Below are 18,616 nucleotides of genomic sequence, written 5' to 3'. Positions count from 1 at the left end.
TAGGGTTCCTTAACAAGTATGAAGCAGAGTCTGGGTCCCAGCAAAACCTCTTTTATTTACACTACTGTGAATTCCTTTCATTCACAGTCAGCAAGGCTTGACAAACAGTCTTTCAGAGGAATATTTACCAACACGAACCTTATCTCACTTGGTGAGTTGCCAGATATCTAGTTTCCAAACACAGGGCAAGGCAACACTTGGCACAGAGTCTCTTATAATCACAAACAGAACTTTCAGTCTTGAAACGACTGAAGGAACAAATTGTTTCCTGCCAAACTCCACTCCTCATTCACACCTTTTGTTTCCTATGGGAGGGGCCAATCACCTCCAAGGTGTGACTTTACTCCCAAGTCGACCCTGCTTTCTTAGTTGTTCTTGTCTTTTGGCAGTTCTGCGCATGCACATACTGGGAACAGGCTCCAGCTGTTCCTCTGCCTCACTGCTGTCTAGCTCCCTCTCTGCCTTCTCTGCCTTCGACGCAGAACCCTCGTCTGAGCTTCCCTCAGCCCCCAGGATTGGCCCATGTTCCTCCCCAACCTTCTCACTGTCTGACTCTGCTGCCAGCTCCGCTGCCCATTGGCAGGCCACACCACCACCACCACCACCACCACATCCCAGAGAGTCTATTTGAGATGGGATGGTTCTGATTAAGGGAATATATGATATGGTTTTAATCTATATTTAATTTTAGATGTAATTTATATCACTGCTATCTTGTCCATCACTTTGGTCACTGATCTGTCTAGGTTTTGTATGAATAAAGTAAAAAGCTAGGTTTAAGTAACCAACATGATTTGCGGAAAGTCATAAAAAACACATCAAAGTTGCACATTCCCTGAACCAGTTTTCTCTGGAAAATAACTATCTATGGCAGATAAGCCGTGCGTCTAAATCACACATTCTTTTATAACATCTATTCATAATACAGGCTATCCTGCACTATTGCATACTTACAACTCACCACAAGGAAAATTAGTTCCAGCTTTATGGGCCAGCACACTTTAAGCAATACATCAATTTTTAAAAAATGATTTTATTTTTTAAAACAAACATAAACAAACAAAACACGTAACATAAAAACATGTTTAATTCCGTACATTGTGTCGATGTGGTTACAAGGTTTTTGTGCATCCTTTCCGTAGTGATCCCTTAAATTTTATACAAAGTCACATATTGTCAATCAAGTATATTTGTATACATTATTATTATAGTACTTCATTTGTTTGACTGTCACTATTATTTCTTCATTTTAAACAAGGTATTATAAATATGGGTTCATTTATATTATAATAATTCATTACATTGTCTTCAACAGATCCAATAATAAGTATTTTTTAAAAAAATCCTATTTTAAATAATTCTCTTATTTTGGATTCTCTTATCCTATTACACACTCAGCCAGAATGGAATAGAAAAACAACATTAGCCAAATAATGAGAAAATGGAAGACCCACCATTCACATCCACAAGCAATCCTGAGTGAGCTGATATTCACTGACCAGGTGTCTACTAGTGATAGTGACAAATCTTGCAGTCTTCTAAGACCATGTAATCCTAGGATGACTAAACGTGTTATTACCTTTATCCCAGCAGGAACTGTTCAAGCAGGCTGGATATGGGCCAAGACTCAGATGAGGTAACAGTAGCAAATGGTCAGCCGTAGGTCAACTGTAATTAAAATTACCAGATTAAAAAGACCATAAAAGATCAAGACTTAACTGATCGACTTTTATGGGTCCCCTATAGATAAACCCAATTAAGGTCACTATTTATTATGTAATGTTAAAACTTCTGATGATGAATAATAGATGCTTGCTATGTTCATAACCTGTTCTTTACTGTAGTACAGCTGAACGCCAAAAAATCTTTGTTTTACAGTTATTAAAATACAAGGAGAAAGTCTTATCACGTCTTGTGTCAAAGTCACCTGCCAGCATAAGACCAAAACTTGGATATTCCTAAATGAATTGAGAAAATTAGTTCTTTAACATATCCCAGCATTTGGTTTTAAAAAAATCAACATACTGGATAATTATAATTACAATATTACAATATAACATACTGGATATTTGTAATTACAATATTGCATTTGGCTAAATTAACCCCAACAGCTAAACACCATGTGTTATCAACACCTTCTCAGACACAATCCCATGTGGCACTGCAAACAGCATTAAAGGGGTTCACTGAGTAATCATGTAGTATCATTACATAATAATATGGCGTGCAGGACTCCTGTAACAAAATAAAAGTTTATTTACAATCTTATGTCCTGGAAATAAGGATCATCCTTCTTTGGCCTTCTAATCAGTAACGTTGCAAGAAATCAGGAAGGTTCCTCTTTGTCCCTTGTTCAGGTCTGAGAGTTGGCTCAAGCAGGGGTGGGCTTCAAAAATTGCAGCAATGGGTTCTCTGCCCCGTTGCTGGGTGGGCGTGGCCATGATGGGTGTGGCCTAGTTGGCCTCCTGCACCACGGCAGGGAGGGGGCATTTTTCACCCTCCCCAGGCTCTGGAGGCTTTCCTTGAGCCTCTGGGAGGGTGAAAACTGCTTCTCCCAGGCTCGAAGGCCCTGTGGAGGCCGGAAACAGCCCCATTTCTGAACTTCCAGTAGGCTCATTTTTTGCCCTCCTCAGGCTCCGGAAGCTTTCCTCAAGCCCCCAGGAGAGCGAAAACTGCTTCCCCAGGCTCTGGAGGCTGGAAACAGGCCTATTTCTGGGTTTCTGGAATCTCTGGTAGGCCCATTTCCCCCCCTCCTTGAGCCCCCGTGTGGCCCTGCATTTATCTGGCATGATGAATGGGCCACGTGGAGACTCCTGCGAGGGACAGGGAGGGGTGGGGTGGGTGTGGCCAGCCAGTGGTGGCATTTAGGGGTTTGCCGAATTGGGCCGAATCCCAGCTAGAGGATCACCTGAACCCATGTGAACCCCCAGCAGCCCACCCCTGGAGACTGGGACAGTAATTCTGTCAAAGGAAGCTCTGCCTGATAGGAATATAATGGATTTGTCAGATCAGCTGTATAGCTACCGTAGCTTAGGTGGAGATTGGAGTGATCTTCAATGGTAATAGAACTTGATACTTAATGTGTGGTGGAAAAGATCACAGCTGCAGAAAAAAATTGCATTTCAATTGGACAAAAGCACTGAAATCACTGGTGAAGTGCAACGAATTGTCTTTGTGCATGTTCCTGATTACACTGTACCTAATGGATGTGCAGGCCAGTAGGGGTGAAGTTATTGGAGTAGATCAGATGATAAATAGTTCCCATGGGATGTTCAGGGAAATCAATTTGAAATCTGTGACTGGGATCAGTTTGCCCAGAGTTGGAATTTATAGCCAGATGGAGGAGATACCAACTTTTGTTATAATATTTATTTGGATCTAAAATAGGTTTGGGGGACGCATATAAAAAACCCCAAAAATCTTTCATACCAAAGCTGTAGATTATCTGTGATGGCACAACTCGGTATCTCATGTATCCTGTCTACATCAGGTTTCTATTGAGCTTACAGTATGCCACTAGCTTTCATCAATGCAATGGAGAAGACATGAATGAATAATTTGTCTGAACTTGTGCGGACATCAGCTGGGGAGCTTCTTCTGTCATGCTCTCTTGGAAATGGAGCTATCAAGAAGTAGAGCTGCAGTCTGACAGTGGATGTTCACTATAGCTCCCCAGGTAGAACAGAACAATCCAGTCAATATTGGCAAGATTTAAATAGGAAGTCTTCACAGCAAATTGCCTATTCACTCTTACTGGCCCAACATACTGTGGAACTTTTTATTTAATCCATTTTAACGCCTTGTCTTCTGTAACCCAAGGGGAAAGATATAACAATACCCCTTTTGCAGAGTGAACCTGAGGTTCTAGCCCACATGTTCATTCAATGTCCTTTCTACAGCAACCTCTGCCCTACCTTCATATTGTCTTTCCACCTGCTCTTTTCTTTGTCTTTTTATTGTTTACCTAACATTTCCAGGATGGTTGCAACAATTAATGCAGTTGCCGTTGTTTTAAGCAAGGAAACATTATCCTACATTGTAGCATTTTATAAATATACATTTTCTTATGCTTTCTATATTGTTTTATGTTTTCTCTGTTACATTTCACTGGTCACAGGCTGAAATAAAGTTACATATTCACATATACTAGGTCTGGTAGAAATGTGGAAATAAATAAATAAATAACATACATATATATCTTCTAGTGTAGTGGTTTTAGTACTTTACTCATAAAGAAGGGTTTTGTATTTATTAGTATTCTACCAGTATCTATAGGGTTTTGCAGTTTGATCCATTTTTTTTTCTATTAATCATCTCAACACCTAAGTCTTGCAATCTTCTTTAAAAGTTTTTATAAAACATGGTCACAGACCATAATAAAGACCAGTATCTCAACCCCAGCTAATGGGAATTCTGAGATATCAGAGGCAGAGCATTTTCCACATTTGCAAAGAAAGAAAGGGAGATTTTGGTAAGATCAGTAAAGGAGAATGTAGGTTGCTATGATTCGTAAGTTTGTAATTGAAAGTAAGAAATATCCTTATGGTACATTATATAGCACATTTATGATGGAGTTGACACCCAGTAGTAAAACATACACTGTACCTATGGGAGATCCCTGGTTTATTTCCCACCACTTCCAGATGAGGTGTGAAACACCTGAATTCAGTAGGCTAGATGAATAGGAGAATAATAAAATGAAGGGTTCAAAATAATCTTGAAGATATTCAAGGCCAACCTAGGCCCCAAGTATCCAGCCTTTGTTTGGGTAGGTCCACAAAGAACAGCCCACCTCTCTTGATTTGTACAATACCTCTTACACTCAGACCATTTTTCCTAATGTGCATCCAAAATCCGCCTCCTTCAACTTAAACCCACTGGATTCGCCTCAGACCTTGTGCATAAAGTAACTTCCTCCGTGCCATAAGCATTTATTGTCTGCAATTCACTCTTTGCGTAACATGGAGTATTCCGTCTGGGGCAGGAATACTAACAAGTCAAAAAGAAACGAAATGCAGGGCATCAGTAGCAACAAGGAATCAAAGCCGTTGCCAGGCAACGCAGGCAGCGATTGGCTGGATGGAGCAAAAGTATGGAGTCGCTTCTTCTCTAAATCCACCTCACGGGTTCTTTGTCGCTATTGGTATAAAACTAACGCGCTTCTTTCTCCTGAAACGACTCCAAGGTTTCAGATTTCTCATTTTCTGCATTCGATCAGGGGAGGATCAGGATCTCCTTTGGAGCTAAGCGCATTTGTACTATTCAGAGAAAAAGGGTGTTTTCCCCACTCCTTTGCGAGATAAAATGCAAAAGGAAACACGCAGCGAGCCTGGCCCACAATCATCCGCCCGCCCCGATCGTGCAAAGGCAGAAAAGCATCTTGCCAGCTGCCGCTCGGCTTGGAAAACGGACTGGGCTGGGCTGGGCTGGGCCGGGCACACACGAGCTCGAGTATCCGGGCAACGGGCAAGCGCAAAGCCATTCGGAGGAAAACCGCCGGGGCTACCAAATCCGCGCCTCCCTGCAGCGAGCGCCCTCTCTGGGCTGCAAGAGAAACGCTTCTATTTGGCTTTGCGCTTCCTACGGCTTTTCGGCTTCGGCTTTGCCGTCCGAACGGCGCCGGCAACAGGCTGCTTTGTGGCAAAGAAGAGCCACGCGGGCGCCCCCACCCGCAGACACACGCGCGCGCGCACTCACACACACACACTCCTCCCGCCTTTCCTCGCGCAGCAACTTGTGGATTGCGCCGAGCTGCCCCTCGCGACCAGCCCTTCCCTCGACCGCCCCTCCCAGCCCTGGAGGAGGGGAAAGCGGCGCCAGCACACGCGAGAGAGCCCAAGTCGCCCGAGCAGTGCGCTCCTTCCACTCCCTCTTCTTCGCCCTCCCACAGTTTGAAAATGAGACAGCGCCAAGCGGGCTGGGGTTGCTCCCGCTTTCTCGCCAGCGCACCTGACGCCCGACGAGCCCACCCGCCCCCTTTCGCCTCGGCCGTGGCAAGACCGCTGCTCTCCCGCTTAGACCCGAGGGTCTCCGACGGGAAGCGGATCCCCCTGTCGGAAGCCTGAGCCTCGGCTATCCAAGCCAGCCGGACGGAGACAGCCAAGCCCCAGCTCGGAGCCTCCCTGCCCTCTTCTGCGATTTGCCACGGCGGAACCGTTCAGCCTAAGAGGCAGCTGCCGAGGATGCGCCTCGGCACACCGGCTTTTCTTACCGGCTCTTCGCCTCGTCTAGGGAAACGGCCCGGGGGCTTAGCGCTGCGCTGACGGGGTGGGTGGGGGTCGTTGTTTTGTCATCTTCCAATTGCCTGGAAGGGAAAGGCGGGCCATCGAGCGAAGGGTTTGGGAACGAGCGGGGAGGCAAAAGGCGAGACCCGGCGAATTGGTTGCGTATCTCGAGCGGTGCGTGGGAGAGAGAGAAGCGGACCCGGGGAGGTCTTCCGAAGTTTAACATCGTCTTGAAAGTCACGTCGAGCTTCTCTTCTCTACTTTGCGAGACGGGGCTGTTTACTAACCAGCGGCGGAAAGCAGAAGAGGCGTTTCTCCTAGGAATCTCTTCTGGTGGCATTTTCTTCTCCGGTTCCTTTTCGCTTGGCCAGGAGCCTGTGCCCTGGATGAATTGCCCGCCCCGCCGCTTCTGGTCTGGGGCCATTTGCTCCCAGCCCGCCCAAAAAGAGATATAATCCTTCTGCTATCTTGGCTGGCCAGACAAGGCCGTTTCCTTCCACATCGGGGCTTTGCTCCCGGCTCACCGAGGCACTTGTTGCAGCTCCTCGCTGGGGTTTGGGTGGCCTTGAGGAGACTTCCTTTCCCCCCCCCCAAATAACGGGCGGCCGTTCAACCGAGCTCCATCTCAATAGCTCCCTCAGGGCACAGCAGGTGCAGGGCCTCTCTCTGCTTCCCCCCCCTCCCCCGACCTCCTGCTTCTGGGCCAGAAGGAAAAGGGTCACCAGAAGCACTTCTGGCCCACCTAACCTAATCTATGATCAGCTCGGTGTGTGTCTCATCTTACCGTGGGCGCAAATCAGGGAACAAGCCACCCTCCAAAACATGCCTGAAGGAAGAGATGGGCAAAGGAGAAGAGTCCGACAAGATCACGATCAACGTGGGGGGCACCCGGCATGAGACCTACAAGAGCACTTTACGCACCCTGCCTGGGACCCGCCTGGCCTGGCTGGCGGATCCCGATGCCCAGAGCAATTTTGATTTTGATGGGAAAAGCAATGAGTTTTTCTTTGACCGCCACCCAGGCATTTTCTCTTATGTCTTGAACTACTACCGCACGGGCAAACTACACTGCCCGGCGGACATCTGTGGGCCCCTCTTTGAAGAGGAGCTGACCTACTGGGGCATTGACGAGACTGATGTGGAGCCTTGCTGCTGGATGACTTACAGGCAGCACAGAGATGCGGAGGAAGCCCTGGATATCTTCGAGAGCCCTGAGCCTGGCAGCGGGCTGGCTGGGGAAGAGATGGAAGATGAAGGGGCCCGGGAGATGACCCTTCAACACCTGGGCATGGAGGATAGGCCTCCTGGGGCCTCAGGAGGAGGAGGAAGTGGCTGTTGCCGGAATTGGCAGCCGAAGATGTGGGCACTTTTTGAGGATCCCTATTCATCAAAGGCAGCCCGGGTGAGTCAGTAAGAGAGGGCAGGGAGAGCCGGTTTCCTAGGGTGGATGGGTAGGTGGGTAGGTATATGCCCCACTTCTAATTCCTAGGGTACAATTGGATGTCCTTCTGATGTGTAGGACTACAAGTCCCATCATTCCCAGGTAACATTCCCAGTGACCTGTTTGGGCTACAGACACTCTATTGTAGTGTATCTGATTAGGGAAGATTGAATTAATCACTTGGGTTTGGGAACATACAAAACAAAAAAAGCCCTCCCTCCCCTCAGTATGTTTCTTTGCAGATTTACTCCTATAGTTACTTTACATTTCAAGCTCTCCAAAGTTTTCAGTGTAGTTCTTCACCTGAGACTGACCTCTGCTTGCTCTGCTGCTGCTTCTCTTCTCTTATTTTTCCCTTTATTTGCCTTTTCTTATTCAGGTAACAGGTATTGCTCTTTTTCATTGTGTGTGTGTTTTTATTGTGCATGGTGAAGACTTAGCTGTTTTATACTCCCCGGTTATTTATCAGTACCGCACACAAATACTCTCTGCAGACGACAACAGTGCTTATATTTAGAGGTCTCTTTGGAGGTTTGGAAAAATCTGTTACCAGCACACCCTTGGAGCAGATTTCACCTCCTCCCATTGAATCCAACATTTGACAAGGTTTGGAGAAAATCTAATTAGAATCCCCCCCCCCCTTGCATATTCTATTATTCTAGCTGCAGGATTGCCAGGTGCTCTGAATTTACTAGTGGTATAAGATGTAGTGTACCTCAGAAGAGGGATAGTACTGGTAGATCCCTTGGTATTAGTTAAGACATTTTTAATTCTCCATTATTAAAGAATAATAACAGGAAAATGGTTTTTCCATTGAAATTGGGTAGCTAAAATACAAGTAAATTTTGTGTAGGCAGGAATGGGCTTTTGCATAAAAGAACTGTACTCGGAATTACGTTTGGTACAGAAAATTTCTTCCTAAGCTGTGAGACATCCAACGGGCTCCATCAAGAAATATTTCATTTGTCCAAGCAATTAAAATTCTGTTGTGCCTGCATGTTTACATACACATACACCCACACAACAAACCTCAAAGAAACTTACTAGACTCACTTTTGTCTTGTATTTTCTTTCTATTGTGCTATGTGATGTTTTCCTATAGTTTTCCTATATCTGAATTAATTTACCCTTAATATTTTCAATAACATGCAAACAAATCAGCAATGCCTGGCTGGTACAAATTGAGGTCTGCTAGAAATCCCTGTAATAGTCTTCTATAGAGATTCTGTTTCCCTTTTTTAAAAAAATAAACACTTTGGGCATTTTAGTAGAAATATATCATTTTTATTCTCAAGCACGTCCATATAAATTAGTAATGGACAATGTCCACTCTTTGCTTTTCCTTACATATTTTTAAAGTCCATTTTTGCGATTCAAGCATACTTTTTACATTCAAGAAACAAATATCCATATATTTGTTTTATAACATAGAATAACAGGATTGGAATGGACCTTGGAGGTCTTTTAGTCCAACCCCTGCTCAAGCAGGAGCTTCCATATCATTTCGGACAAATGATTGTCCAATGTCTTTTTGAAAGCCTCCAGTAATGAATTTCTTAGTCACATGCTATATAGACATTCTGCCATACATATTGAGATTTCCATCTTGTGTATAATACTTGGATGAATAACATAGTAAGATTTAAATGTGTAAACTCTGATTCTAGTTTTGCTTCTTATAAAGTTCACCTCAAAATGTATATTCCATAGCTGGGAAGTGCTAATAAAATTTATTCAAAATATTTTCTTTCACATACATTCAGACAATTTAGGCATTCATATCTCCAAAAGATTCATTTTAAATAGAATTTGTAACTATTTAAGTCTCAAAAGTCTTAGATTTCCACCATTACTGTTGATCAGAAGATATAAACAGATTTGTTGAAAACCATCTTCTGGATTTGTCTGTATCACCTTTGGTTGAATCTTGCCTACTTAAGAAAAAAAAATCTGTGATTGTTCTTCATGCCCAAGAGATAAAAAGTTGATCACAGATGAGAGATAAACAATTTTGCTAATAAGGATCACTGGTAGCTAGCAAATGGAGAGTGAGGACAGCCTCCTTCCAGCTTGTTATGAATCCATGAAAATATGGCTATTTCTGTTCAGTTTTCCCTCGGTAGCTAACTATCTTTTTAAACCTTTTTTCTTTTTTAAAGGAAAGAATCAGTGTTATTAATTAGGAAAATATTTCAACCTGTTAGAGAAGATAAAAATAAGTGACCCAATGTCAAGGTCAGATAAAAGAATTTGGAAAGAAACATGGATTTCCAGGGCACAGTCATTACATAAGAACATCCAACACTGCCTAAATTAAAGGAGACAAAATATATATTAGCATTTGGCCAGCCTATCCTAGTTGATTCCACTGCACTCTAAAAGAATTAGCAACAGTTGGCAATTGAGGTTCAATTCTTCTTCATTTCCAGGCTTCTTTCCAACTATGATAAGGATTAAAAAAAAAAAAAACTACCGTGTCGCCCCGAAAATACGACAGGGTCTTATTTTCTTTTTACCTACAAAATATGGCTTGGGCTTTATTATGGGGGGAGGGTTTATTGTTTTGGGGTTGCCAGGCGGCTGCTCTCTTGCGAGCGGGCTCCCAAAGAACCCGGCACAGCCTCATGGGCGAATGATTGTGTTGCGCTGTCGTAGCAGCGCAACACAACAGCCATGAAGCGACCACGCTCACGAGCAGCCACCTGGAAAAACCCCTTTCCAGCTGGGAACAGCGCCATTCACTGACCTAGGGGTATCGCCAAGCCGCGTGAGTGCCTGTTTGCCGCCGCCTGGCTCCCGCAGCTTGGCATCTTCCAAATGCCAGTGAATGGCGCTCTGCATGGCTGTTGAGGGGGGTTGTGCGAGCAGCAGTTCCGCTCTCGCTCACCCGCCTCCCAGCCTCATGATGCATGGCCCAGCTCTCCTTATGGAGCCAGGGCACCTCCGCCGCCATCCCAGCCTGGCTTTTTCCGCAGCTCCCAATCTGAGTCTTTCGGCGGTGGTCGCTCTGGGTGCACGCTTTATGGTTGTGGGCCAGCTGCCTGCAGAGCGTACAACCATAGAGCGTGTGCCCAGAGTGTCCACTGCCGAAAGACTCGGGTTGGAAGCTGCGGAAAAAGCCAGGCTGGGATGGTGGTGGAGGTGCCCTGGCTCTGTAATGAGAGCTGGGCCATGCATTGGGAGGTGGGTGAGTGAGAGCAGAACAGCCGCTTTCGCAACCCCCCTCTCCAGTTGTGCAGAGCGCCATTCACTGGCATTTGGAAGGTGCCAAGCCGCGGGAGCCGGGCAGCGGCGAACAGGCACTCAGGCAGCTTAATGATACCCCTAGGTCAGTGAATGGCGCTGTGCCCAGCTGCAAAGGGGGTTTGCCGGGTGGCTGCTCATGAGCATGGTCACTTCATGGCTATTGTGTTGCTCTGCTGCGACAGCGCAACACAGCCATTTGCCCATGAGGCTGTGCCTGGCTCTTTGGGAGCCCGCTCGCAGAGAGCAGCCACCCGGCAACCCCCCTCTTCAGCTGGGCACAGCGCTGCTCACCAACCTAGCGGTATCCTGAAGGCGCCAAGCAACGCGATCACCTTTGCCTCCCCCCAGGTTCCTGCGGCTTGGCACCTTCGGGATACTGCTAGGTTGGTGAGCGGCGCTCTGCCTGGCTGGAGGTGGGGGGTTGTCCGGGGGGCTTATATTTTTGCCCACCAGAAAAATGTGGCATGGCTGTATTATGAGGACATGTCGTATTTTCGGGGAAAACACGGTAGAAAAAAAATCAGCAAGTTATCTCAACATTTATCAAGCACCTATTCTAATATCAGTACTGAATTCAAAAAGAATGTTTAAACAGTGAATAAAACATGAATGGGATATCTTGCAAAGTGCTTTTATAATTGGCTAGTGCAGAAAAACCCTTTTTCCTAAGAAGTTCTGTTGTAAAGGAAAGTCATGCAAACACTTTGTTGTGACAGCTTCACCTCCAAAATAAATCTATTTGTTCATAAACTCACTACAGTCGTATGCCTTCCATCCATCCCTCATTACACAACAGCCACTTTGTTGACTCTCACCTCTCTTTATCTTCCTGTAGGCAAGTGACCCGCAACCTTTTGGGAACCAGGGACCAGTTCCATGGAGAGAGGTTTTTCCATGGACTGGAGGGGGTGTGGTTTCATGTATTGCCTGCATCCTGCAGATGGGGCTTCATTTGTTTGCGCAGCCCGGTTTCTGCCATGCTGCGTACCGCTGCTGGTCCGCAGCCCAGGATTTGGGGACCTCTGCTGTAGGGCACTTTTTTTCAAACTTGGTAACATTAAGATACTGGACTTCCAACTCTCAGAATTCCCCAGTTAGTTGATCTTAATGTTGCCAAGTTTGAATAGCATTGCAGTAGAACCATAGAGGGCATACAGAATCCCAAGAAGTCTCCATTGTAATCCTGATTAGTAGTTTCTCCAAACTGTCCATGTGGAGAAAAGCAGTCTCCTCCTACTAGCATCCTCTTTTCATGGGGGAGTGGGGGGAGAAGCATCAGTGAAGGAAACAGCTGTCCTTAATCACAAGGAGCCCCATAGGGAGTTGATGGAAGCCCAGTAGTGGAAAATGGCCAAGGACAGGAACTTAAGACATATCTTTGGCATCCAGGACAAAATAGGCAGACCACAGAAAAGAAAGCAGCAAACATCATTCCATTCTTCCACCATGTATGTCAATATGCAAGTAGGGTTCTCACTATTAGGAACCTCACTGTGTAGATATAGGAATGAGTGTGTTCAGAATTTCAGCATGAGAGGCACCTCAGACCGTCTCTCCTCCCCATTTGTGTCCTTCATGGCTGTGATGCCAAAAGGGTGAGTTTTGCAATGGAGAATCATTGCAACAGACGGGTACACCTGATTCACACATGATTTGCTTAATTGTAGTTTGTTGAATGCACCATGGCCAGCTGGGTTCACAGTTCATAATGAATCTTGAATTATAGTTCACAAATTGCATAGGTGACTTCACACAGCATCAAAATCAAATATGTTGTGGCTTAGCATGTTGGATAAACCTGGTTATCCAACATGTGGATTGAGGAAATGAGGAGAATAAGTGTTGTCTTACATTTCAGTAAAAACTGATTATGGAATAATTTGAGAGCAAATGAGCAATGGTTACTTTTTGGTAAGGAAAGGGTCCAGGCTCAATTCTGCCTGGGGACATGATTTATAATTTGCACAGTTTGCTCCTAATCCTAGATTATGTGAGTTGGTTATGGTCCCAGCAGGTAGGAATATTTCTAGTATTCTAGTGCAGTTTTAATACCTTTTGAGAGTAAAGCTTGATTTGAAGAAGGCTTTATTTTTTCTTTGTTATCAGGCTTTTACCAGTCTTTAATTTTAAAGAATGGTATTAAATTTCTTAATTTTAAAACTTTTTAATATTTTGTAGTGTAGTTACAGTATTGTTAGACACTGAAATAGAAAGACAACATATACCTTATTTTTCGGAGTATAAGGCGCACCTTTTTCCCTAGAAAAAGAGGCTGAAAATCTGGGTGCGTCTTATACACTGAGTACAGCATTTTTTTGCCTCCCAAAACTCCACCCCTTCACAAAACTCCACAACCAAAATGGCTGTGCATAGCTTTTAGGAGGCTTTCAGAAAGCTCCTGGGGGCTGGGGAGGGCAGAAATGAGGAAGGAATGGGCCATCTTTTGCTCGTTTTTGGCCCCCCACCCTCCCCAGAGCACTCTACAAGCCTCCTAAGAGCTATTCATGTCCTTTAAAAAAAAAAAACGGACCCGTTTTTGAGAGGTTTGTAGAGTGCAAAACCTTTTTTTTAAAATTTGCCTCTTCAAAACCTTGGTGCATCTGATACTCCGGTGCATCTTATACTCCGAAAAATACAGTAAGTTGGATACAACTGAAACAATTAAGACTCATATATAGAATACCACTCATTTTAAATATATACACAAATGTAGAGTTATATTTCTTCAAGAAAGTTGAAAACAATATTCCATAATGATTTTAATGTTGCAGTGATTAAGCTAATCATCCCTTTGTAACTAAGTTCATAATGAAGATGGGGGAGCTATTACATCAATTCTGTCCAACTTTTCTCTTTAGTTCAAAAGCATCTCTGTTACACAATACAATTTTTTTACAAGACTTATTTGCTAGATGGCCCGCACACCAGGGGCAATGGTAGTTTCATTGTTTATTTGTAAATTACTCTGTTTCCCTGAAAATAAGAACTCCCCGGATAATAAGCCCATTCGGGCTTTTGAGCGCGTGCGCTAAAATAAGCCCTCCCTGAAAATATTGCAACACAGCAGCAGCCATGAGGTGGCCACACTCACTGCCTCCTGCACCTCAAAAATAATGCGACCTCCCCCAAAATAAGGCCAAGCACTTATTTTGGGGGTCATAATAAGGCCAAGTGCTTATTTTGGGGGTCATAATAAGGCCAAGTGCTTATTTTGGGGGTCATAATAAGGCCAAGCGCTTATTTTGGGGGTCAATAGATAAGACCCTGTCTTATTTTCGGGGAAACACGGTAGAAAGCCTGCATGAATTGACTTGGATAATTTATACCATGGGGTTAATATGTTATCATGATAAGAAAATAGTCTCATTTGCCTTGTGCAAGCAATTTGGGTGTCCATGGAACCACTGTGAGCCTTGACGTGGGATGAAGCGTCTTCATTATTGCTTTCAGGCTTTGGGACTACCCATACATAAGCCACTTAGACTAGTCCTTTGGCACACAATAGCAATAAGACTTATATAACACTTCATAGTGCTTTTACAGCCCTCTCTAAGCAGTTTACAGAGTCAGCATATTGCCCCCAACAATCTGGGTCCTCTTTTTACTCACCTCGGAAGGATGGAAAGCGAAGTCAACCTTGAGCATGTGCGATTTGAACTGCCAAACTGAAACTAGCAGTCGGCTGAAGTAGCCTGCAGTACTGCACTCTAACCACTGCGCCACCTTGGCTCATTTTTAGTAGATGGTTCAAAAGAGTAGGGAGCTTTGGATCGATTACCTCTTCCTTTGTACAGGGTGTACACTTTGCAAACCTCTGAATTACTCGCCAAAGTTTTTGATAAGCAGTTTGTATGTGAGTGATAGGCCTTTGTATTTTTTGTTGAAAGAGGAGGCAAATGGCAAAGAACTTTGCTACATATTGGAGGAGGAAGGCTGATCTTCTTCAGCTTCCACTGCAGATAGTTTTTGATGAAGACTAGAATTATGATGGCCAGGATTGCAAATTTGACAGGAGAAAGCAGAAGGTGGGCTCTAAAGCAAAATGAAATGAGTTTCAGGAAACTAAAGCTGTTTTAATTAATTGACAGGCTAGTAATAACATTTTATAGCAATTGAAACTCAGCATTTCTCCTAAAAATACCTATTAGGTCCCACTTGAACCTTATGTAGAACATGGTAGGCACTTTGGCTTACCTTGTTTCACGTCATATCATGCCTAGAAGTGAAGGGACCATTTACAGTGTCTTTTGGAAGGATTGAAACCCTTTGGCAAAGCACTCCTTTGAAACTTTGCTCCACCTTTAAATTAAATTAAATTGATAACATTCTAAATCGATCACTGTAATACTGAACTGTACTGGAGCTAAATAGGGAGGCTATCCACAAGCGCTCCCCCCTCCCATTGGTTCAGAAGAGGACAACTAAATTATTGAGTTTATAGGACCAATTTACACCAGAATTCTTCAGCTAACGAGGACTGTCCATTGCACCTTCTTCTGATGGTATGCTATGTCTCCACTTATAAACAAAGGTGGCTTAGAAATCACAGCTCTATCCAGTATTCATTTACAATGCTCTCTCTGGCTCTGCTTGTTCATTTGGTTTTTTGGTAGCTTGTTTTGACAGGAGAAAATCAAGGTCCTTGGATTAGGCATCATGACAGTTGCAGATGAATAGAATTGTCCAAGGTGTGTTAGTTGTATTACTTCAGGAAGAACAAGTGGTTATTGATCATTTTGAAATAAATCTGGTTTAGTGTGTCACATAAATATAATGAGTAGTTTGTTTCAAGATTCAAGAATTGAGCTTTGATTTATAAATACTGTTTGTTTCGAGGTCAGGGAAGGGAAGAAAATTGGATCTCTAATATGCCATCATCTCATATCAAGTTATTTTCTTTTCACTGAAAGGGGAAGAATCCCTTGGAAATGATCATATAGAAGCCACAATGTTAATGAAGCCAATTTTTGCCACTATTTCTGATACGTATTTTACTAATTCTAAAACACAAGTTTTGCCAAAATTCTGTTTATTTGGGGGCTGCTGATTTTAAATTAATTTTATATTAAAAATATTTTTATGGAAATATTAGCAGAATTATTTTGACCTTTTATGTAAGTGTATGTACTAAGGGAGATAAAAAATAATAATTCTGGTTAAATGTATCATATAAATATAATGGGTAGCTTGTTTCCAAGTTTAAGAATTGAGCTTAAGAATGCTCAATTAAGAATGAGCTGTTTTGAGATCACTTCTGGTCCTCGAAGGCGACGGACGTTTGCATCCGCTGTTTGTCTTCTCGGTGGTCTCCCCTTAAGTTTAGGGGGAGCACAGGGAGCCTTGGAGGGGCCCTCTGCCGTAGGGCGGCTTGTTGGGACCCCCTGAATCGGCGGCCGCCACAGGGGGATCACCAGCTTCGCCCCAGGAGCCGGGGAGCGTGGGGGGTGCGCAACAGCTCGCCTTCGCCGAGCGGAGCCTGGAAGGAAACAACTAATCGGATGCTACAGCTGAAATGCGGTGAGGTGGGAAGCTTCCCTCAATCTCCTTTTAAATCTATCTAATTGATGAGCAGCAGCCTTTCTAAATTGTGGATTCAATCCTTTGAAATGTTAAGATTGGAGGGGGGGATCTTCCACCCCCCCTCGGAAAAGCGGCAATTGGAAAATCCCTCTCTCTCGGAAGAGAGAGAGAGAGTTAAAAGTTACTTTCTCTTCCTTTAAGCAATGGGAGGATCACTTCTTGCTACAATTGCAAAGGAGGATTGCTGAGTTGATTCTTTTAAACTACTTTATGGAAACTTTGGACGTTGCTTTCTGATCTCCTGTGAAGGTGGAGCCAAGATGGCCAACTTCCTCCTTCTTCTTGCACTTATGAATGAATTTCCCTTTTTCTGGCTTTGTACTATATCACACCCTAGAGACCTCCAGGAGCCTCTTCTCGCACGTATCTCCCTTGGATTTGGAACATTGATTTATATCACCTGGCTTGGAGCTGTATAGAGACCTACACTCTCCTCTGGATTTGCTTGTCTTGTGACATCTCCCGGTTGTGTCTTTCCACAGACACCATTTCTTTGTGTAGACTTATAGCTATCTCTGAACCTAATATGGGTCCTAAAAAATTACCGCCTGGTAAGCCGTCTTCGGCCCCAACATCATCTACGTCCAGCCCGATTACCCAAAAGACACCATTGGTTTCATTTTTACAACCTAAAGCGACTGAAGAAAGCTCAAAGGAACTATCAGTTGAGCAAATATTTCAAACTCTCTTAAAGGGACAGGATGAATTGAAAAAACAACTGGCAGACTTAAATGATCAGCTCAGAGAAACGCAACAACAAACAACACAAAATAAACAGAGAATAGGGGTGCTGGAGGAGGGCGCGACTGGGCTGAGGGAAGAGGTTAAGGTAATCCAGAAGGGGAATGTAGAATTTGAAAACCATATGATAAAGGTGGAATTTGAGAGAATGTCTTTTTTTCTTAGATTCCAAAACTTGCCAAAAACAGAGAATGAAGATCTCAAGGAGATTATGACCACAATTTTAGCAGAATATATTAAAAGAGACAAACAACAGCTATGGTGGGATATTGATTTGATCTATAGGATTAATTCAGCATACGCTAGAACACACAACGTGCCAAGGGAAGTACATGTTAAATTTCTTAGAAAGACCACAAGAGATGAGGTCTTAGGAGCTCAAAGGGTAGGACCACTAAAATATAAAGATAAAGAAATAACCATTCTTAAACAGATTCCAAAGAAAGTAAGAGATAAGAGGAAGAAATACTCCTCTTTGCAAAGAAATTATATAACAATGGAATCTGGTTTAAATGGTTGTTGCCAGAAGAAATGCTAATTTTCTGGGAGGGCAGTAGAATTAGAATTAACACAGTTGCGGAGGTGGAGGCCTTTATTAAAAAAAATAGTGCCCTCCTAGATCAAACAGGGGACAGTACACAAGATGTGAAGGAGGGAGGGGCTGCGGCTCTGCCAGCAGACGGGGGAGGACGCAACACTTAAAAGACTCAGATCACAAAAATGAGTTGAAACATTTTTGCAATTGTTGTTATAATGTAACTCTCGGAAGTGATACAAAAGATGATTGAATATATTGATGATTGAATGTAAAAACAAAAAGCTGCCAATGTTTATTCAAATGTTGATGTTTTTTCTTTTCTTTTTGGTTAAAGTTGTGAGATTCGGGGGGATTTCTACCTCCCGCATGATGTAGCTGTCAAAATTTTTCTACACCTATTTACCTTTTTCCCCTAAAACATTTGTAAAAAACCAATAAAATTTTACAATAAAAAAAAAAGAATGAGCTGTTTTATGGTTATTTTTTAGTAGGCTTTTTGTGGGAGCTTGGAGGAAAGGGTAGCACACTGTAATGGTTATAGATTAACTAATGCCATAGAGGAGAATTGAAAACCTCTTGGCTTTTTCAACCTGTTGGTTATTAATTCAATAAGAGTGTTTGGTAGACTGGTTTTTCAGTTGATTGATGAAAATGGTGCATATTTGTGTGCGTGTTCTTGTCCTTGTTTTACATTTGTCCCAGTTACGCAGATTTTGAAATATCCTGCATTTTGAGAAGCTGCAGCCAAGAATTTTTCTTTGGAAAACAGGCTGGAAATGCTATCAAGAAAAAAAGGGGGGGGGATCATTGAGTAGGTTCAAAGTCAAATGACACTTAAGCAAAGTA

General features: G+C 43.5%; 1 protein-coding gene across 1 annotated transcript in view; it reads left to right on the top strand.

The window, feature by feature from the left end:
• The first annotated feature begins 6,285 nt into the window (after positions 1-6,285).
• Positions 6,286-18,616, top strand: part of KCNC4 (potassium voltage-gated channel subfamily C member 4) — a 40,728-nt gene continuing 28,397 nt past the window's right edge. Inside the window, exon 1 of the mRNA XM_081948018.1 lies at positions 6,286-7,626. Coding sequence (XP_081804144.1) covers positions 6,979-7,626 — 648 coding nt within the window. The 5' untranslated portion in view covers positions 6,286-6,978. The remainder of the gene's footprint in view (positions 7,627-18,616) is intronic.

This window comes from Natrix helvetica, assembly GCF_964273705.1.
Source record: "Natrix helvetica genome assembly, chromosome: 3".
Classification (NCBI taxonomy): Eukaryota; Metazoa; Chordata; class Lepidosauria; order Squamata; family Natricidae; genus Natrix; species Natrix helvetica.
The sequence above is the reverse complement of the archived record's forward strand: the minus strand, read 5'-3'. Positions and strand labels throughout refer to the sequence as shown.